The 23,365-nt window shown below is 41.7% G+C and overlaps 1 protein-coding gene across 1 annotated transcript in view; it reads left to right on the top strand.

Annotated features, from left to right (window-relative positions):
• The window catches only part of PIK3AP1 (phosphoinositide-3-kinase adaptor protein 1), a 153,330-nt gene that overhangs the window by 70,861 nt on the left and 59,104 nt on the right, over positions 1–23,365 (top strand). The window contains exons 3-8 of the mRNA XM_006831192.1: positions 9,226–9,362; positions 10,397–10,541; positions 13,946–14,088; positions 14,217–14,349; positions 16,295–16,491; positions 19,341–19,530. Coding sequence (XP_006831255.1) covers positions 9,226–9,362; positions 10,397–10,541; positions 13,946–14,088; positions 14,217–14,349; positions 16,295–16,491; positions 19,341–19,530 — 945 coding nt within the window. The remainder of the gene's footprint in view (positions 1–9,225; positions 9,363–10,396; positions 10,542–13,945; positions 14,089–14,216; positions 14,350–16,294; positions 16,492–19,340; positions 19,531–23,365) is intronic.

Raw genomic sequence — 23,365 nt, 5'->3', positions numbered from 1 at the left:
AAGCCTTTGCGTAGTCAATAAAGCACAGGTAAACATCCTTCTGATATTCTCTGCTTTCCGCCAAGATCCATCGGACATCAGCAATGATATCTCTCGTTCTACGGCCTCTTCTGAATCCAGCTTGAACCTCTGGAAGTTCTCTGTCAATGTATGATTGTAGCCGTTTCTGTATTACCTTGAGCAAAACTTGGGGTGCTAGAGCATGTTAAATAGGTGTCAAAGACAATACCTCACCAAAGTTAGTCTCTCTTCTCCATTCTGAAGGTGGAAACAGGGAACTGCTTTCTTTCTTTTTTTTTTTTTTTTGCTTTCTTATTACATGATCTGCTCATTGAATGTTTGCTGTACATTTTAGAACCATCTCTGGTGCCACCAGAATGTGTGGCTCACAGTACAAGAAACCTTGGCAAAGTATGTAAGAGTGGAGTTTGAGAGTTAAATTTCATATACTGCATATTATGTAAGTTGGAATACTTTCTCAAATGTCTGTGAAATTTTCTTATCTGTAAGATGGGTCTAGTCATGCCAATCATGTAGTTGCTGGGATTAATGGAATCATATATGCTAAGTGTTTTATATGGCTCCTGGCATATAATAAATGCTCCACAAATGACAGTTGTGTGTGTGTTTTAATTATGGATTGAGTGAAGGTTATAGACAAGATCCACAGTTTCACATTCAAAAAATCATATGCTTTGTTTCATCTCAACGATTGCAAGTCATGTTTGTTTTTTAGAATAATCTTTGTTTATACTTTCCCCACATTTTAGCATCACTTTATAAGAGAATTTAGTGTGTGTGCTCTGCAAAATCTCTCCAAGATAACAAACTCCATTTTTCAACTCTCTTTACTCTAACCGTTCCCCATGCTATTAAAAAAATATAGTGCTGATCAATGCCAGGCATTGTGTGGTAAGTAAAGGAATGGAGACTGTACTCTCTGATCTCAGGAAATGGAAAATTGGAAATTAAGAGGGTGCAGCTTGTGGGTCCGAGACCCCAGAGCACACAGAACCCTGACGGTTTCAGTCATTCAGGCATTGACTGTTTCTGGACTGAAGCCCCATTCTTGGAATGTGCTGATTTGCCTGTTGGTGAGGTCACAGAGTAACTAACACAGGTGTCATTGCTGAGAGCAAGACAGCAGTACCAGGCATTGGTGCCAGTGAAAGCTCAAAATGTGTCTCATGAGTGGCAGTCACAATTCCAGAACTGGGGTAGGTAGTTACGCTGCCTTGGACCTCATTCATAAACGAGGCAACGTAGAGATGCAGGTGGGTGACTTTCAGCTCTGCCTCTTACTTCTGTGTGACCTAGGCTGAGAGGTACAACAGAACAAAAAACTCCCCAGTGCTGCACCATTCTCACACTCATTGCTGTTTGAGCCCGTGTTGCAGCCCCTTTACCAATCCATTTCATTGATGCTCTACTTTCCCAAGTGTAATATCCTTCTCTAAGGACTGGTCCCTCCTGATAACATGTCCAAAGTACATTAGATGAAATTTCACCATCCTCATTTGGAAGGAACATTCTGGCTGTACTTTTAAGACAGACTTGTTCATTCTTATGGCAGCCCATGGCATATTCAATATTCTTTGCCAATATTGTAACTCAAAGGCATCAATTCTACAGTCTTCCATATTCACAAAGGCGTATGAGGCGACTGAAAATTCCATGACTTAGGTTAGGTGTACTTTAGTCCTCAAAGTGGTATCTTTGCCTTTTTAACACTATAAAGAGGTCTTTTTGCAGCAGATTTACCCAATTCTTTTTGGAACAGTGACTCAATTGCTTTCCTTTTATTTTGATACTTCCTGCATCATTCAATTTTTTTGCTCATAGAGTCCTTCAATACTGCAACCTGAGGCTTGAGTTTTTTCTTCAGTTCTTTCAGCTTGAGTATTACAGAGTCTTCTTCCCTTTTGGCCCTCTAACTTTAGGCCCTTGTACGTTTATTTATAATACTTTGTCTTCTTGAGCTGCCCTTTGAAATCTTCTGTTCATCTCTTTTACTTCATCATTTCTTCTGTTCACTTTAGCTATTCTTAGAGCAGGTTTATGTCACTGCTGACAAGCATTTTGGTCTTTTATTTCTTTCTTGTCTTTTTAGTGACCTTTTGCTTTCTTCATCTATGATGTCTTTGATATCATCCCACAACTTGTCAGTGTAGTCTTCGGTCATTAATGTTCAACGCATCAAATCTGTTCTTGATATGGCCTCTAAATTCATGTGGGATATACTCAAGGTTGTACTTTTGTTCTCATGGACTTGTTATAATTTGCTCAACTTCAACTTGAACTTACATATGAGCAGTTGATGGTCTGTTGTACAGTTGGCCCTTGGCCTTGTTCTAACTTATGATACTGAATTTCTCCATTACCTCTTTTTGCAGCTGTAGTCAATTAGATTTCTGTATATTCCATCCAGTGAAGTCCATGTGTGTAGTAGCCATTTATGTTTTTGGAAAAGATATTGGCAGTAAATAAGTTGGTCTTGCAAAATTCTTTCATGTAACCTCTGGCATCATCTCTGTCACCGAGACCACATTTTCCAACCACTGATTCTTGTGCTTTGTTTCCAACTTTTACATTCCAGTCACCAGTAAATATTAATGCATCTTCTGCGGTTGTATTTCGAGTGCCTTACAACCTGAGGGGTTTATCTTCTGATACTTGGGTCATGTGTTTTGCTGCTATCCGTTAGGTTTTCAATAACTAATTTTTCCAGAAGTGGATTACCAGGTCCTTCTTCCCAATCTTTCATAGTCTGGAAGTCCTCCTGAAAAACCTGTCTACTGTGAGTAACCGTGCTGGTATTTGAAATACCTGTGGCATAGCTTCCAGCATCACAGCATAGTATGACAAACTGACAGATGAGTGGTGGCTTTCTAGATATAAAATGAGATAAGGACCATCAAGCATTTACTTTTAATATTCAACAAATAGTAACTTTTATTGCTATCATTATTCATAATAATAATGTCTGCCACCCAGCCCTCGCACCTAGTATGAGTGTACCATGTAACTTGAGTGTGGGCCCAGGTGAATATATGTTGCTGTTGTTAAGTTCCATCAAGTTGGTTCCTACTCACAGCAACCCTGTATATAGTTTCCGAGGAGCAGCTGGTAGGTTTGAACTGCTGACCTTGAGGCTAGCAGGCCAGTGCTTATCCTAGAGTGCTACAGCAGGACTCCAGTACATACATACTCTCAGCATATTTAAGACTTGTACTGTTGTTTATGAGACCTGAGTAATATAAAGTCCCTTTTCAAGGGAAAAAAATATTATGAACCATTAGTGTTGACAGATTATTTTGATGGTGTTTTAATATGTGTAAACATATTGAACTCTTTTCACTTGCTGTTCTTTCCAACTCTGAAAGCAAGCCAAATGAAGAAGACACAAATACAGGTGTAGAATAAATGAAAGGGAAGGTGACTACATCCGTCTCCAGTGGGAGCCGATGCTGGTTTCTTGCAGCAGCTATGCAGCATGGTACCTGAGGCACTGATCCTGTCTATTTCCTGCATCTTCCCTGGGTGAATCTACCACTTGCTTCTCTCACCTAGGGAAAACTTTTGTTCAAGTGCTCAAATGCTTCATTTACATATTGGCTGGCCTCCTCCTCATTAGCCCCTGACATTGAGCGCAGCGGGACTTAGCTACAAAGTGATTGCAGTCACAAATGTTGGCCTCTTATCCTGCAGCAGGACCTAATTATAACGTGTTGTTGTTAGATGCTGTCCAGTCCATTCCGACTCCTATTGAACGCATCTGTTACACACAGAGTAGAACAACTACTTCTCATCTTCATGGAAGGGGTGCCACTGAGTGAGTTCAAACTACCAACTTTATGGTTAGCAGCCAAGTGCTTACCTGAGAATCTGGAAAATCCTTGTATCACACTTGTAAAAAGAGTTTTTTTTAAGCGTATTTTTTAGAGCAGTTTTACGTTCAAAGAAAAATTGTACATAAAGTACCAAGAGTTCCCATACACCCTTTCTCCCCCTTGAACACTGTCTCTCCTGCTTTTAACATCTTACATTCATTTGCTGTAACTTATTAGTGAGCTGAAATGAACTGGTATTGGCCATTTTGAATCTGACAGCCACATGGTTTACTATGCCAGGAATGACAAATTGAAGAGACTCCTTACTGGCCAAGATGGCCAAACTTCGTCTCTCATACTTCGGACATATTGTCAGGAGGGACCAGTCCCTGGAGAAGGATATCATGTTTGGTAAGGTGGAGGGTCAGAGAAAAAGAGGAAGACCCCCAACGAGGTGGATTGGCCACGTGGCAGCAGTAGTGAGGTTGGCCCAGGATCGGGCAGTGTTTCGTTCTGTTGTGCATAAGGTCTCTATGAGTCAGTACTGACTCGATGGCACCTAACAACAACAACAACAACAATAACAATGAACCATTATTAAGGATCCCTGGTGGCACAGTGAGCTAAGTGCTGGGCTGCTAACCACAGGATGTTTAAACCCACCAGCTGCTCTATGGCAGAAAGATGAGACTATTTGCTCTCGTAAAGATATACAGCTTCAGAAACCCTAGGGAGCAGTTCCTCTCTGTTCTTTAGACTCGTTATGAGTCAGAATCAACTTGACAGCAGTGGGCTTGGTTTAGTTTCTGAACCTTTATTGATTTTACTAATTAACATTCACAGTTTACCTTAGGCTTTACTGTTGGTGTTATTTGTCCTATGGTTTTTAGTAATGTTTTATTCTGTTTTTCATGAACGTTTGCATAGCAATTTAGGTTCCCATTTGGTAATTTCCACAAAAATGTGATATCAGTTACATCTTTCACAATGTGTCAACCTTCTCTTCGTGTTCTGGTTGTTCCATTTTCAGTGCTCTAGTTTCCCTGCTCCATTATTGGCTCATCTTTGCTTTAGAATAAATGCTGACCTTTTAGTCTCATACAGATGATTTTTTGGTAGAGCACCTTTCTTACAGGTAACATCCTTTATTTTGTGTGCCACTCTTATTTCCCTAAAAGGTGACCTTGGGGATGCATTTTCAATTCCAGATATAAAGAGTATCTTGGAAAGTCCTCTGGTCTTAACAAGTCCAGTTAGTCTGGTCTTCTTTTGTAAGAATTTAAATTTCTATTCTGTTTTTCTCCAGTTCTATTTGTCACCATCTGTTACCCTTGTCAGAATGGTCAGTGGTGGTGGCCAAGCTCTAACCAGTTCTTCTGGTCTCAAGGTATATGTGGCCATGTCTCCAGTAGACCATCAGCCTTGAAGATTTGTTTCTCTCTGAGATTTTCCTTACTTACCTTCTTACTCTTTTGCTCCAGATGTATCTTAGATGGTTGCTTATAGTCTTTTAAGACCTCAGATACTATTCATTTCACTAGAATGTAGAACTTTAACTTCATGAACTATAGTATGTCAATTGGCTGAGTTGTCCCATGAGATTATGGTACTAAATCCTCAAATCCAGAAAACCAATCTTGGAAGCTGTTTGATTATGTTTAGGAGCACCTGCAGCTGTGTCTTCAATGACTATATGTGCCTACACACACATATCTGTATTTACACATACATATGTATTCACTTCTATCTGTTCTCACGTGTCTATACACCTGTACCTACTTGTATTTGTTTATGCCTTGTTGTTGTTGGATGCTGTTAAGCTGCTTTCGACTCATAGCGACCCATCCGTAGGTAATGTTATTCTCATTTTTTGGTCTTTGTTGGGATTGTTGCAATCATATATATGTCAGATTCTTTCATGCTGGTGGTAGTGGTGTGTTGTGGAGTCGATTCTGACTCATAGTGACCCTGTATAGACTGCAAATCTTTAAGGGAGCAGGAAGCCTCATCTTTCTCCCACAGAATGGCTATTAGTTTTGAACTGCTGACTTTGAGGTTAGACGCATTCTTTTCTTGTGCACGTCTCAGTGACACCAGCTTGTCATTTGTTTTGACCATGTTGTGCTCACTGCACTCATATTTGGTGCCACTCTTCCCATCACCAAAACTAACAGGCATTTACGTTCTAAAGCATGCACCTTCTTCCCAGGCCTAGATGTTTTTGACAAATTTAATTCCATGTGTTCACCAGTATAGTATCATACAGAATAGTTTCACTGCTCTAAAAATGTCCTGTGCTCTGTCTCTTCATCCTTCCCCTCCTTCCTCTGCCTAGCAAGCTGGTATCACATTCTAAAGGTATTATCACTTAGCTGAAAACCCAAGTACAAATTCTCATAAGAAATACATCTGAGGACTTTTGTTAGGTGCTGGTTTGAGAACTATTTATTAACAGCCTGTGCACATCCTCCGAATATTTGGAGCTGCCTCCAAAAGTAAACACAGTATTAAAAAAAATAAAGAAAGAAGTAAAACCAAGAACCTGGATGAAAATGTGAACAGTGGACAAGAACTGGCCACCAAACTACCTGGCGGCAAGAGCAAAAGGTGAAACAGATGATGTTAGCTTGTTCTTACTGCCTAATAAGAGAACGTAAGCAAATTCTCGGAAGACAGAAACTTTTCTTGCCACTTAATTCAAGGAATAATTTGCGTATGGGTTCTTTATAGACAGGACTTTGGGGGAGCTGGCTATACAAAGCAAGCATTTCCCATAATCTCTTCAGTTTCTCTAGAATCTTATAAAAGCTGAAAGGGTATTGCTGAAAAGCACCAAGGCTGCTGATTGTTGTCTTAATAATACTTTACACTGGGCAGGATCCCTGGGGCTTTCCAAGTGCCTTCACTCAAAACATTTATTATTTGGGTCTCAGGGCAACAAAGTCAGTGTTATATGCAAGGTGTGCTACTTTTGGTGTTGGGGATAGGGGATAAGGAGGGATCTACATTTTTAATTGGGAACGTTTGGAGGTAATTCCATACTGTCAGGTTGGTTTTAGTAAGCTCACTAGGAGGCTTCACATAAGTTTGTGGAAAATGAAATGGAAAGATAATAGATTTTTAAAAAGAACTTTTTGAAGTCCCCTCACCTGGTGGGGTTGGCACTTCCTTCAAAGGCAACTTTGAGCCTGCTGGAGTGGTTGGCTCTTGACCCAGCTACGGTGCCTGCATCCTCGATGTGCACTGTGGAAGAGGCTGCTGTGACTTGAGGAATCAGCAGCAGCAGTAGCATTAGGCCGCAGCATGAGTGGCATCCTGCTAGATGTCTGAGGTGACCTGCCTGAAGGAATGGTTTCCTTCCCCTACCTGAGTGCTGGAGACTGTGCCGATTGATTGCCATGCTGTTAGGATGCCAACTGCACTCCCTCGTAAAATGATTAGCCAGTAGATTAAGTTGCTACTTTCCTCTTCACTCCCACCTTCATTATCAGAAAAATGTGATTTTACACTGTGAAAAACATGTAAATACAGAAAAGAGTAAAAGGAAGAAGGAAGGAAGGAAAGAAAGAGAGGAGAGGACTTGTTAAGTGCCATCGAGTCAGTTCAAACTCCTAGTGACCCTAGGGTTTCTGAGGCGCTGATGGTGAGTTTGAACCGCTGACTTAAAATTCTTTAAAAAGAACCTGCTTAATATTCTTTCCTCAGATGTTCAGGATGTTCTTAGTTCTTCACTGATATAATGACTGAGCAGACAGCAGGTTTCATTATCTTTGACTACATTTCGAACATTTACTTTCCTCCATAAGAGAGAGTCCTGTGACAAAATGGATGAACATTAAAGGCTTTCTCATTCTCTGCATACGGTCAGATAGTTTTCCAGAAAAGCTGGACCAGTCTGTACTTCCTTCAGCATTGAATGAGGGTGTCTTCCCTACTACCTCACCCTCAAACAGCACACTGAGTATTTGAAAAAAGTCAAAGAGCGGCCCCCTATTTGATCTGCGTACCTCCGATGAGTAGTGAGAGTAAAGGATGCTTTCATTGTGGAGGAGCGTGGTTTGCATCACTTCATTTGTGAAATGTCTACTCATCAGGCTTTGGGCGCTTCCTCAGGAACACCTAGGATCTGTCCCTAGATGAAGCAGATTAACCCTTTGTCATATTCATTTCATTTCAAAATTTTAACAAGTTCATGATTTGCCATTGGTTGTATTTGGCAACAGCTTTATTGAGCTATAATTCACATGCTGTACTCAGGAAAAGATTGCAATTCAAAGGTTTTTCAGTATATTCACAAATTGGTACTACCATCACCACAATCAGTTTTAGAATATGAGGGGACTTCAGAAAGTTCATGGAAAAATTCCATGACCTTTTAATTCCACTGTTTTTCATGAAATTTTGAAGCTCCTTTGTGTTTTCACCATCTCCAAAAGAAATCCCATGCCTTTTAGCCATTGCGTCTTCTACTTATCCACCCAACCCACCACCAGCCCTAAGAAACCACTAACCTACTTTATGTCTGCCCTCAAGTTTCCTCAGAGCCTGACGTGTGTGGCTGTTTACCTGCAAATGACATAGGAATGAATAACAGAAAACCACCTTTGCCACCCAAAGGCCTGGATGATGCTTCCCTTTCATCCTACCCATCTTAACCATTTTGGGGTCCTATCTTTCTTTGAAGATTTGATGAAAGTATTGAAGTGTCTCTCCAGAAATGATAGGTGTGCACATACACGTATGAATGCACACACACAGTTTTGCACGTAACCTCAGGGGGAGGTCTGTTGGTCACTACTCCCTGGTTACACAGTGTCTCAGCATCTTCTCATTCTGAGCCACACCGGTGCTCACCACTCTGAATCTGTACATGCTCACATGCTCTTAATCTCTCCACAGTACAAGTGTTGACTGCATAGTGGTGTGGAACCCACTTACACTGATTTTAGATTTGTTACAAATGATGGCTTTTACCTATTGCTTCCAGAGGGGATGCTTTGACCAGTCATGACCTCAAGGCCTAATGGCTTCCTGAACTGTCGGGGTCTGACCTCGACATAGCATGGGTTTTACTTGATGTTCAGAGGATGACTTTTAGATAGACAACCCTTTTATGACCCCACTTGTGGAGAAGAGGGTCTCCTTTCCTCATAATCACCAAAGCCAGCCCTGAGGGAAATTGGAGGTAAAGCTTCCGGAAGCCCATTGGTTGAGACTAGACCTGCCAGCTTCCAGTAGGTCCTCTTTCATGATTTCCTTAGTCACTCCTTTCAACTTGCATTTCACACTCAAACCTGTTTCCTATGTAGTAACGTTTGGGGCTTTTATGGGGTAAAACATGTCTACCAGTTCTCCTTCCTTCTGTTCCCATTCAGTGGTGTCCTCTCTTTCATAGATTCTGGCTGTGACTCAGTCACTGACACTGAGGCTGAGGACGAGAAGATCCTTCCCTACTCAAAACAGCATAATCTGCCACAGGAGAATTTCCCTGGGAACCTGATGGTGGTGCAGCCAGAGCGCATCCGTTGTGGGGTAGGTATTCCAGGGTCCTCGTAAATACCCATCAGATCTCGGGCTTTCCAGTGGATGTATTTATTGCACTAAGAGAAGTGGGATCCTCATGTTAAACCTCAGTACAATCCCAGTCTTCCCTTGGGGTTTCCTACATCACCTGCATTGTCTACCCTGGGAACCCCATTACCTGAATCTTGAACATATGTAGTTCCTTTAAGTCAAAGAGAAAAAAGACCAGGAAGGTTTATGTCATTAATCTAGACTTTCTATTTCATGGATCCAAAAATAGAATATCTGGGAGACCAGCAGACACAGCACTACCAGACACTTAGCTAATCCTGGAATTGGAGGCCTGGGTTTCTTCCTGCTAGCCTGGTGTCGCACTATAGGATAAACCCTGGACTGCTAACCACAAGGTCAACAATTCAAACCCACCAGCTGCTCCTCAGAAACCCCTTACTTTACTATTACTTTGAGATTACAACTAATGGTATGAAACAAATAATGTGTAAATTATTGAATGGGACACTAATTTGCTTTGTAAACTTTCATTTAAACTACAATAAAATGTTAAAAAAAAAAAAAAAAAAGGAATCGCCTGGGGATCTTGTTAATATGTTGATCCTGATTCAGCTTGCCAGGGGTGGGGCCTGAGATTCTGCATTTCTAATGAGCTTCCAGGTGATACCAATGCTACTGGTCCCTTGGTCGCACTTTGTGGAGAACAGTGCTTAATCTGTAGTGAAGAACTTTAAAAAAAAAAATTTCCAATTCTGCTTTGGACTAATTCTTTTATAAAATATAATAATAATAATAATAAAAGAATTGCTATAAAAATTCAATATTAAGCATACAAAATCTAAGCCCCAGTTTTCTCTTGTTATTACTAGATTCAACAGATATAAAATTACCCCATTCAATTGGTATAAAGGTTTATGAATGTCTACTCTGTCTCATTGGAACCTTACCTGGAGCACACACATACGGTTAGAACCTCAGGCCCATTACCTTAATAGGAAGGTGAGGGGACAATGATCGGTCTTCCATTGCAGGAGGAAACCACAGTCTACGTTATCCTGAGATGTAAATTGGATGAGAGAGTGACAACAGAAGCAGAGTTTTCTCCTGAGGATTCTCCCGCCGTTCGCGTGGAAGCCATGCTGGAGAACGAGTACACTGTTTCAGTGAAGGCACCCAGTAAGTAGCCCCATTTGCCTCTGGAAATCCAACTTTATGTTAAGGAAGTACTCACACTTTCTGTCTTTGTCCTTTCCTGTCTTTACTCAGCAACTGGCAAACGTCACACTAAGATTTGGGCTTGATTGTCCTGTTCTATTTAAGTGAAAAAGAAGTTACAGAAATGGATATGTGTGATGGACAAGAATTTGAAATAGTCGCAGTTTTAACAATCTAAAGCTAATAATATTAAAATGCTTTTGCAATTAGAGTAGAGTTGGGAGGCAAAAATAGTCACCTGATACCCGACCACTCAATCTTTTTTTGCCGTGTTCCAATAGTATCTCATTACTTTGCATTCTATTGTTTAAAATATATAATCTTATGTAATATTTATTCCCTGTCCACTTCCTTACCCCTATGCTATTACATGGACTTATAACTTTCCATTTCGTAGTCTATCTTTTTTTAGTTATAGAAGTAATATATACTCAATGTTGAAAATTTGAATAATGCAGCAGCCATAAAGGGAACTAAATAGAAAATTACTCAGATACTCCCTCAAAGGAAATCACTGGTATCTATAAGTTTCCGTATCTGTTTACATAGCTTAATACTTTCTGTTGCCCACTTGTGTTATCGGAAGTGCACTGTAACTATTTTCCCACGTTCGCAAATACTCTTTTAAAAAGATGCTTAATGGTTGCAAGGTTAATGCATTGTATGGGTGTACCGTCATTTACCTAACTAGTACCTTGTGTTGGATCTGCATTTTATACCCATTTTTAAAGCCTCAATTGAATAGAAGTATCAACTTATAATTTTCGACTTCCTCGTTGTTGTATATTTATATAACTTCTGATTTTCTTACTGATTTTAATTATATAATGAACATCTCTATGCACAAAGTTGTTTTATTTTCTTTTGTATTTAGGATTATCTCCTCAGGCTAGAATCCCTGAAACAGTGATAATTTTTAAGGCTCTTGGAAAACAGAGCCTAATTTTAGCTTTCGGAAATCAGACTGTTATCAAGTGTATTTGTTCTACTACCACCATTTGTTGTTGTTGTTAGGTGCCATTGAGTTGGTACCGACTCATAGTGACCTTATGCACAGCAGAATGAAACCTTGCCTGATCCTGGGCCAACTTCACCACTGTTGCCATGCTTGAGTCCATCAATGCTGCCACTTGGCCAATCCATCTCTTTGGGGGTCTTCCTCTTTTTCTCCGATCCTCCACCTTACCATTAGGCATAATTATTTTAAGTGTTTTTGCTAATTTGATAGCTTTTTTAAAAAGTAGTTCATTGTTTTAATTTGCATTTGTTTGATTACTAGTGAGGTTGAATATTTTTCCATGTTCTCGACTTGTCGCATTTCCTCTTTTATGAATTGAATCTTTGTGGTTGATGTATTTATAATATTTTCTTTTCCCCTCAAAACCCCTTCCTGTGGTATAGAATCCTGCTCTGGGCTTAGCACGTAGTTTTGATAATAGCAGAGCAAGTGAATCAATTCAACTGGCCCAATGAGGCAGAAACACAAGTTCTCTCCCAGCTCTCCACCACCTTCTAACCATTGCAGAATTTTTGTTCACATTTATTGAGGTACTGGGTCTACAATAGTGAATAAAACAGATGAAAATGCCTTCAAAAATTGAATTGCAGACCCAGAGAACTCAGAGTGCTCCCATGCACTGGACTTCTTCCCTTCCTCTTCCATCCTTTTCTCACCTCCATCCCCTCAGTTCTGCTCCAAGATCTTCCTTCTAGCCCCTGGTTAATTTCTTTTCCATAGAGATACAGGCTTTAAAAATTCATGGAAAAATCCCATTGTCTTTTTTTTTTTTTTTCCCCATATTTTTATTGTGAATTGAATGAAGGTTTACAGAGTAGATCATCAGTTTTACATTCAACAAATCCTATACTTTGCTTCATTACATGGTTGCAATCCCCTTTATGTCCCAGCAGTTAATAGCATTTACCTCTATTCACTTTAGCTATTGCATTCCTCCCTGTGTCTCCCACTACCTTCATCTTTCTTCTGCTAACCTCCCTCCTGTTATATATTGCCTGCCCTGTCACCCATGTTAACATGTGTTTACCCTATTGTTGTTGTTGTTAAGTGCTGTCGAGTTGGTTCTGACCCATAGAGACCCTGTACAGAGTTTCCGAGGCTATAATCTTTACCGGGAGCAGAGAGCTTCATCTTTCTCCCACGGAACAGCTGGTAGTTTCGAACTGCTGACCTTAAGATTCACAGCCCGATTCGTAACCATCATGCTAGCCCATGAATAATTTTCCTTCCCCAACGCAACCATCATATATTATTTCTTTTATCAAGAAAACCTCTTTTAAAAAAAAAAAAATCTTTTCTAACATTGGTCTCATATAATATTTATCCTTTTTTGATTAACTGGTTTCACTCAGCATAATATCCTCCAGGTTCAACCATATCTTGAGTTGTTTCACAGAGTAATAATCATTATTCTTCAATGTGGTATTCCATTATGTATATATATCAAAGTCTGTTTAACTGTCCTTCTGTTGATTGGCATTCAGACTGTCTCCAACTCTGTGATATGTGTCTTGTAAACAGTATATTGAAGGATCCTGTTTTCTTTTAATTACATTTGTCCACGAACTTTTTGAAGCCTCCTCATATGTTCACATTTTTCCTTGAACTCTGTTCTAACGAGGCACCTCATTTTTTTTTTCATTAAGCCATGTTTTTAAAGTTTTAATTATTTCCTTACACCTTTAACATTTTCTTATTCAAGTACCCCATAATTAAACCATAATTTAATTATTATTTCTAAAATTAATATTTTTCATATATGTTAACTTTGTGTTGTTAAGTGCCGTCAAGTTGGTTCTGACTCATAGAAACTCTGTATAGGGTTTCTGAGGAGTGGCTGGTGGGTTTGAACTGCTGACCTTGTGGTTTGCAGTCCAGTGCTCATCCTATAGTACCACATCAGGACTAACTTTATATTTTCTCCAGATCTGCTTAAGCAGTAATATTGATGAAACCATGGGTTTGATAAGCAATTTACATTTGTTTTAATAAACATAAGACTAAATAATAGCATGCTTTTCTGTGTCCCACCTAAACCTCTCCAGTAGCCCATCCGTAGGTGCACCACACCTAGGGAAGCACAGTGGTGAGCAGTGCTGAGGGCCAGGGACGGCCCATCAGGACTGTCCCTTGATATCACCATCTCTGTATCAATCACCGAAAACCTTGCTCTCCGTCCTACTTCACACATCCAGTCAGTTACCAAGTCCAACTGTCTTTGTCTTACACATACCCCTCTTCCCTCCACTACTTTTCTGCCTTTGGTCCTCATCATTTATATACCATTTCAGATGCTTCCTGACCCATGCCTCACTGGGCACTTCATTGTATCTTTTCTTCTATTTAGACCTTTCATCTGGGAATGTTTCTCTGAAGGTATATTCCAGAGACTTAGTGGTATGTGAAACCACCATTAGCTATTATACTGACATGGAAGAAATTGGAACTTTATTGTCCAGTGCCGCAAACCCTGTGGAGTTCATGTGTCAGGTAAGGAAGTTGAAAAGAAACCTGAGGTTTCTGGGCATATAGTTTCTGCACATGGTGTATCAACCTCTAGTCTGATGGGTGGGAGATAGCTAGATTTCACATCTGACCATCTTTGCTTTTTTACTCAGGCCTTTAAAATTGTGCCCTACAACACAGAGACCCTTGATAAACTGCTAACTGAATCCCTGAAGAACAACATCCCTGCAAGTGGACTGCACCTCTTTGGCATCAGCCAGTTGGAAGAAGAAGATATGATGACAAGTGAGCCAACAGTCAAACCTCAGAAAACCAGCAGGGGTTGATTCCAGCATCTGGTCACCCCGTGCACCTACTTTCTGTTAGTTTCTGCTCTGCTGCTCATCTGTCAAAAGGGCGCAGTCTTCACTGGGCAGCCAGAGAGTCTTCTGAACTGCACATCTCAATACTTCACCTCTTTGTTTAAAATCTTCTGTGGTTTTAAAACCACTTGCCTTCTAGTCAAAGTGCAGGCTCCATAACAAGTTTATAAGCTCTTCCCAAGGACCTCGTGCTGCATTTCTGCCTTCATCTCTCTCCAGTCCCTCTCTTGGCTTCTGTGCTCTCTTCTGTGGAAGGTATGACTGTCTTTCATATTCTAATGAGAATACTCCCTGTCTCTTGGTTCCTTGACTCGTGGGACTGCAGTATCTTCCTCCTCTCCCTGATTGCCCTCTACCTCGCTGACTTCTCTTCACCTTCCTTTAGCTGCTAAGGCAGTGATTGCTCAGGAAGGCTTCCTCTGAGGCTTTACTAGGTTTTATCCACCTGCTTTGGGCCCCCAGTATCTTGGGTGTTCCCTGTCCTAGCACTCCCTAGTTTGTCTGCTTCGTTAGACTGTAAGCTCAGTTGAGGACTGCCCTTGTGCCTGTGTATCTGACTCATTATAGGCTCTGAACAGATACTTGTTTGATGAGTTAGACTCTTCCTCTTGTGCATGTATGACCAACTGGGAACTAGGAAGGGCCTAGTGCTCTGGACAAGATGCTTGTTATGGGGCTGCTGTGGGCTTGCTGTTCCTTCATGCTGTGGTTCTACTGCACAGATGGTTCCCAAGTCTCTGGTGACCTTCTGCCTGTGTACTGTCTTTCCATAGTCTAAGGGAACCACAAGGATAAAACTTTAGTACCTTCTAGTCCTTCTCCTTGGGCCTTCTCTTTCTTATTGCCCCTTTCATTTTCCTACATCATTCCCATCAGGTGTTACTATCCTCTGTTCTTCAACTTGGAGCTCTGGAGAGAGCATGTCATAGCCTGACACCATGGGGCCCTGGGGACACTTTAAAAAAACTCCTTATCCTGAGGATCATATCCTGGTGAATAAGAAGCTGAGCTTGTATTATATATAAAATAAATAACAACTGTTGAGCTTAGAATTGAAGTTTTTTGTGGAAACAGATTTTTCCTCCAACTCCACAACACTGACATGCCTATTTTTTTTCTTGGTCGAGTTCAACTTGCCATGTTGCTGTTGTTAAGTGCCGACTCATAGTGCCCCTGTAGAGAGTTTCCAAGGATCAGCTGGTGGGTTTGAACTGCTGACCTTGCAGTTAGCAGTCCAGAGCTAGATATTAATAGTGAGAAAATTGTGGGGGATTCAGTGATTTCACAAACCTTTAAAAGCTCTCCCAAATAAAGACTTCTGTGAACACTGAAGTCTCATATGTCCTCCTAAGTCTCTATCAGATGGTCTGTAAGTATTTCTTTAGTTCAAGTTTAAAGGCTGCAGAAAGATTAACATACCCAGGATCATTTAGCATACCTTTATGAAATTGGGGAGAAAATCTAAGGTCTCCTTTAATAAGCATCAAAGAAGAATTTTAAAGCACTCTGAAGTTTGCAGAGAAAGTCAAAACATGATTTTTGTCAAACTTTGTGGCTGTTATTTAAGAGTTTAGAAAGTCAGCACATTTTCAATTGATACTATTTTTTGGGATTCCCCAGTACTTTTAGAGAAAGAAGGTAGGACATTAACAATTAGATTTGCTAATTATTGAAATATCATTTCTGACATCTGAGGGCATGATCTTCAGTGGTGCCACTAAAGAGACTGTCAAATAGTTGGTCAACAAATCACCAAGCAGCGATTGAGTGTCTACTAGGTATCATGCTAGGTTTGACAGCTTTGTCTCTGGGAATAAAAGTAAACAAGAGTTTACCTATCCATTTAGTTTTCACTGGTATTGTTTCAGATCAAAGGGATGAAGAGCTGCCCACCCTGTTACATTTTGCGGCAAAGTATGGATTGAAGAACCTCACTGCCTTGTTGCTCACTTGCCCAGGAGCCCTCCAGGCATACAGTGTGGCCAACAAACATGGGCACTACCCCAACACCATCGCTGAGAAGCATGGCTTCAGGGACCTCAGGCAGTTCATCGATGAGTATGTGGTAAGGTCAAATGGAACTAAAATGGGAAAGGTACTCTGTGATCCTACGGCTGCCCTTTTACCAAAAATATGGCCAAATTTCATCTTTAGAATGCCCTCATGTGCCTCTTCTGGTTGCCAGCAGTATGTGGGGCTGTTAACAGATGAGCTCTGGAGTCAGATGGTTCTGGGCTCAAATTTCTGCACCAGCACTAGTTAGTCATGGCATTTTGGGGAAGTCATTTACCTTCTCTCTCAGTTTCCTAACATGAAAAATAAGATGATAATAGTTCTCCCATAGGGTTGTCTTGAGGATAAAAAGTAGTAAGTATGTAAAGCACTGAAGTCTATAATTTACAGAGACATTTATAGAGTGAATCTGCTGAAGGTTGATATTGATCCCCCTTCCTCATCCACCTTCAAGACACCTTGGCCAGGGGTTTCCGGCTCCCCCCACCCCCAGCACCTGCTTGATCAGTGACTTCTGTGTCCTTCTCCAAGTCACATCTCACATCATGATTAAGTCTGATTCCATCTCCCAGTACTGCCGCCATTGTCTTGGAGGAAGCTGCTCTTCCTGACTCTACCCTTTCTGGTTTTCTTTGTCTTCTCAGACTCACAGAGGGCAGGTAAGAATAGTTCAGCCTCTAATTCATGTCTATGGCCCTCAAAGAGAACAGTGAACACCATCCAATCTTGCTCTTTACCTCCAGACAGGAATGAACCTGACACCTGCCCAGAAACTTACTCCTTTGTGTTGTATTTGAAAATCCATGAATCACTGAGGTACCTTCCTTTGAGTATCGACCAAGGTTTGATGGCATATAAAGTTTTGAGTGAATAGAACAGCGCGAGTACCTGCTTGGGGCATCCCACAAAGATTTATAGCCGTCAAAACCCTGTACAGGCTCGCTGTGAATCAGAACAGACTCAATGGCACTTAACAAAGGCAACGGTTTTTATTAAGAATATTTTACATCCTTAATAATAACAACTACTTGCTGAATTTGTTTGCTTGGAAAATGCATGATTTCATTTATTTCTTACCACAATCCTTGAAGTTGACTCTGCTGTTGCCCCGTTTAACAAATAAGGAAAAGGGCGTAGAAAGGTAAAATAATTGTGCCTAGGGTCTAGTGAGGGTGGAGACAGGATTTGAACCTGTTTTTTCTAAGGCTGGGGCATGTGTATCCTGCTGTATATAAGGAGAGAGTATGAAACAAGTGCTTTCAGTTTGCATTGGATTTAATTAATTCTTATTCAGGTGTGATCATTGGTGATCATCTGTTTAGCATTGTTGCCAAGAGATTGTCCCTGCATATTGTGTATCACCTCAAAGAGCTGTCCTGTTTGTTTGTTCCACTGTAACAAAACCAATTGCCAGACCCTGAGCCTCCAAACACTTCTTAACTGTCACCTAGCCCACTTGTTGAATCCCTTCAGAAACCAACATAAAGTGTCATTGGTGGTTAACGCTGCAAAACTAATGATGATGACAGTGAGGGTTTTTGTTGTTTCGTGCTGAAATAAGGATTGTGAAATCCTTGAGTTTCTTACCAGGAAAAGTTGTGTTGATGTTTCAGAGAAGCCAGCCCTCTAGTATCTGGAGGCAGAAGGACAGAGGGGCAGCATTTCTTACTTCAGGACAAGTCACTCAAAGCCCTGTTGGGTCAGAGGACATAAAGTCCAGGAAGAACTCTGAAGAATGCTGCTGGTAGGAGTGGGAGCCTGGTGTTGAATTGCTGGGGACCTTTGTCTACCCAGAAGTACATCAGCACCTAGCTGCAGCCCGGGCTTACCCACCCATTTTGAATTCCGGTGTGACTTGTCAGTAAGCAACACATTCTCTTGTGTCATTTGTTCCTTGTTGAGGAACCACTAGGGTGTAGTCAAACCAAAAAAAAATAAAACCAAGCACACTGACATCAAGTCAGTTCTGACTCAGAATGACCGTACGGGCTCCCAACGCTGTACCTCCTTACCGAGGCAGATTGCCACATCTTTCTCCCACAGTGTGGCTGCTGGGCTCAAACCATTGATTTTTGTGTTCCCAGACAAGCACTTTAACCACTGTGCCACCAGGGTTCCTAGGGTATAGTTGAAAGATGAAAAGCTAGGAATGTCATGCTTTTCAGAAGCAATGGGGAAGGGTTGGCATAAAAAAATGGAGAGGCCTAGCATGACACTCCTGTTGTTAAGTACCTTCAAATGGGTTCCGACTCATAGTGACCCTGTATAGCGTTTCCAAGGAGTGGCTGGTGAGTTTGAAGCATCAACCTTATGGTTCAAACTGATTTTGAGTTTGAGGGGTCCAGTGCTTTATCCCACAGAAAGTTTTTAATTTGCAACCTTATTGTTGTTGTTGTTGTTAGGTGCCATCAAGTCGTACCAACCCATAGCGACCTTATGCGCAACCTTGTTACTGAACTTTTATTGGTCATCTCTTGAGTGCATAGCTCTGTGCTGGCTGTTATGGGAACATAGAAAGATTGAAACTAAAAGTATAAAACAACCACCACTGTGATCCATTTCCAAATTTTCCTATCATCCTTGCCAAACATTCCATGATAGGTACACAGCAGTGAGCAGACTTAATATCAGGAACAGCTCATGTAAAACATGTTGAAATAGCCAGGCTTTTGTTAAATATATTTTTACCACATATACAAAAAACCCACAAAAAAAACTGAAATAAAAGAAGACATGCAGCCTGGCCTCAAGGAGCTTCCAGTCTGGTGGGAAATACCGTGGTATACGAGCCATTGCAACCCTGGCCCACCTGACCCTTTTATACTCTCCACAAGCCCTCGTGGGAGCCTCATGCTTCCCAAGCTGTCTTAGTGTACCTGAGGGCCTTGTCTTCTCTTTCAGGAAACTGTGGACATGCTCAAGAGCCACATAAAGGAGGAACTGATGCAAGGGGAGGAGGCTGATGCCGTGTATGAGTCCATGGCTCACCTCTCCACAGACCTTCTCATGAAGTGCTCCCTGAACCCTGGCTGTGATGAAGACCTGTATGAGTCCATGGCCACCTTCTCCCCAGCTGCCTCTGAAGACCTCTGTAAGTAGCCCATCTCCATTCTGCTCCACCATTGTGCTGACAAGTCACTTTCTTGATTCTGTGTTGTGGGGAGGAAGTCCCTGCTTACCCCCACCCCATCCTTGAAGGAAAGAGATCCTGTTTTACACTAACAGAGACATGTAGTTGTGTGCTGTGACAAGCAAAACTTTTCCCCACACTTCCTCTGCTGTGCCTGCCACTGCCTGTCTGGGAAAGGGACTGGGAACCAGCATTGTTGAGGCATTGCCTTGTGATCTGAGAGTCTAAACCTGGGACTTTCAACCCTGCCAGTCCCAGTGTGCCTCTTTTAGGACAAGCCTTTTGTCACCCCTCCTTTTTGACCCTTACATGAGATTCATCCATACTATAGTCTGGTAGCATAGTGGTTATGAATTGGGCTGCTAATCTCAGGGTCAGCAGTTTGAAACTACCAGCTGTTCCGTGGGAGAAAGATGAGGCTTTCTGTTCCCATACAGATTTACGATCTCAGAGACCCTGTACAGAGACGCTATGAGTTGGAACCAACTCCATGGCATGTAAACCACCGCCACCATAGTCTACCTGGTGTGGCACTGTGGGTTAATCAGCTGGACTATAAAGTTGATTTGAACCACACCAGTTACTCCTAGGAAACCCTATACAGGGTCATTGTGGGTTGGAACAACAACAACATAGCCTATTTAATATAGAAATGGAAATGATAAAATATACGGCCCTATTGAAATATGCAAGAAGACTAAAAAGAGAGGAAAAGCTCAGGCCAGCTAGCATGTGAAGACATAGTAAAAGCAGATGCTTATCAGAATCACTATCAGCATTACGGCCTCACGATGACACACATCTGCTGTCTCAGTGACTCAGATACCTCAAACAGCATTGAGATCAGGGCGTGCATTTCTCTAAGCGGTGAACTGCTCTTCACAGCCTCCTCTCCATTTGCATAGTTATTGAATTCCTGGAAAATGGAGTGTCTATTAAAGCAATGCAAAAATGTAAGTTGTGTTTATGTTTGAAATAGCTTAGACTCGAGGCTCAGAAAACCTTAAGCAAGGTTGGTTGTCTGGTTTGTGGTGACATGAATTTATTGGATTATTGTTGTTGTTGAGTGCCTTTGAGTCGATTCTGACCCATAGCAACCCTGTATAGGGTTTCCAAGGAGCAGCTGGTGAGTTTGAACCACCAACCTTGCAGTTCAAATAAATGGCTTTGCAGTCTGGCACAGTAACCCACAGTGCCACATCAGGATTCCGAATTTATTGGATGGATACAAGTAAATTTACTTCCAAAACATCATTATCTCCAGACCTGGTTTTTATTTTGTAATTTGCATAACAAACTTTGTCCACATGAGTAATACATTCTTGCAAAAACCTGAGTTGCAAAAACTCCCAGTAGTCTACCCAAAAACACATATAGCATGAGGCAACAGTTTGGTGGCCATAGTTATCCATATCGTCCCTTGACTCTTCAGATTTAAGTATGTGATATTTATACACACAAATACACACAACTATGCATAAATATGGAGTCCTGGTGTGGCACTTTCGGAAAAACACTGGACTTCTAACCTAGTAGTTGGTGTTCAAATCCACCAGCTACTACTTGGAAAGGCTATACTAGGTCATTATGAGTCGGCACCGCCTCGATGGTATGTAACAACATGTATAAATTTACATAAACCATAAGCAGTTGGTTATTTTGGACCTGTGGGTAACTCTTGTGGGATATTTGGAAGTTGTGGGAGACCTGGCTGTCCCACACATTGTAGGATGTCTTGTGTTTTCCCCCTTCTCTCACTAAATGCCAGTTTCATCCCTGCACCATTGTGACAACCCAAACATCCTCATAGATTTTCAAAACACCCCCTAGAGGGCAGTGCTGACTCCCTTTGAGAACCACTGGTTTCAACAAGGTTGGATTTCAGTAAACATACTGGAGTTGAACAAACATATAGGGGAAGAAACAATGGACCCTCTAAGAGCTATTATTTGCTATCAAATGCTAAGCTCTCTGAAGCACTGCCTCAGACGGAGCCCTCCTTCCTACTGTGTCTAATGTGGATTCAAGGAAGACAAAATAAATGGCCATCATCATATCAGCTTTATTGATGGAAGGTTTTCCAGAATGGACTAGATTTCAACCTGAACCGATGACATGGTGCCCATAAGGAGACAGGCCTGATTTACCCTCCAGTCATGCACAGAGCAGCAGGCGCCAAGAGGGGGCCTTGGAGCAGAAGGTGCAGGCTGGGCACGAGGCCAGAGACAGTGCCTGACACCAGCAGGATTCAAGTCTTCCAAATATCCTACTAGACTTACCCAGAGGTCCAAAATAACCAGCTACTTATGGCACATATATTTATACATATTGTTGTTAGGTGCCATTGAGTCAGTTCTGACGCATAACGACCCCGTAAAGATAGGGTCCCATGCCTGTTAGGGTCCTGCCCACCACATGGAGAGAGCAAGGAACTTACTGGAAGGAGGACTGAAAGTACTGGTGGAAGCTCCGTTCTATATGGGCTGGACCCAGCAGGGATGTGTGGAGAGAAGGCATCACACCCACCTCCACTTCCTTTGTCTCACTGAATCCTCCCAGCAGTCTTGTTAGTTGCTGTCATGTAGATTTTCAACTCTTAGTGACCCCATGTGACAGAGTAGAACTGCCCCCATAGGCTTTTCTAGACTTTTCTTGGCTTTATGGGGGGAGATGCCAAGTCTTTCTCCCACATAACTGCTGGGTAAGTTCAAACCACTTTTCTGTTGTTGTTGTTGTTAAGTGTTGTTGAGTCAATTCCCACCCATAGCGACCCTGTTTAGGATTTCCAAGGAGCAGCTGGTGAGCTTGAACCGCGGACCTAGCAGTTCAAATGGCTTTGCAATCTGGCGCATTAACCCACAGCGCTACACCAGGACTCCTTCTGTTAGCAGCCTAGTATTTACTCACTGTGCCACCAGGGCTCCGTAAAGCAATGCTCCAGGATGGTTTTATCACCTGCACTTTACAAGTGAGGAAACTGAGGCTTAGAGTGGTTAAACAGCTTTCCCAGAGTCTCACAGGTAATAAGTGGTAGAAGTCACAGTTGAACCCAGGTCTCCTCATCCAGGACCATATTCTTTGATACTGTACCAGAAAGTTTCATCTAACACCACAAATTTGAGTCCTTTAGAAAACCAATTTAATAGCTACAGCTATGCTTCCTCTTTCTGTAACTTCGACCCAGATTACAAAATAGCCTCTGGAGCTTCCTGCCCCTGGCCATTCTCTGTCCTAACAAGCAGTTCGGTAGCTCTACTGTACTTCAGCTAGTTTCTTCTCTTTGGTGTTGGAATACAAGACATAGATCTTTTCTTTGCGGAACAGGGACTTATTCACAAAAGAAAACTTGGAGAAGGCCTAGGATGTACTTGGGAATCGAAAGACTATGATACCACATCGTTTCTGTCCTGTAGGAAGGAGTCCTGGTGTGGCGCTGTGGGTTAATGCGCTAGACTGCAAAGTTGGTTTGAACTTCAAGGTTGGTGATTCAAGTTCACCAGTCGCTCCTTGAAAACCCTCTACAGGGTCACTATGTGTCAGAACCGACTGGACAGCACTTAACAACAACAACAACAACATCCTTGTTATGGGCAGTCAAATGATGAAAGTTACTGGCAGTTTACTGTTGACAGAGAGCCCATCCTGCTGGGTGCTCCAACAAATGACATCCCCCCACCACATCAGTGGAAAGTTGTTGTTGTTGTTGTTGTTGTCAGGTGCCATCGAGTCAGAACCGACTCATAGCGACCCCATGCACAGCAGAGCGAAACAATGTTCGATCCTGGGCCAACCTCAC

Source organism: Chrysochloris asiatica, unplaced genomic scaffold (assembly GCF_000296735.1).
Source record: "Chrysochloris asiatica unplaced genomic scaffold, ChrAsi1.0 scaffold00003, whole genome shotgun sequence".
Classification (NCBI taxonomy): Eukaryota; Metazoa; Chordata; class Mammalia; order Afrosoricida; family Chrysochloridae; genus Chrysochloris; species Chrysochloris asiatica.
The sequence above is the reverse complement of the archived record's forward strand: the minus strand, read 5'-3'. Positions and strand labels throughout refer to the sequence as shown.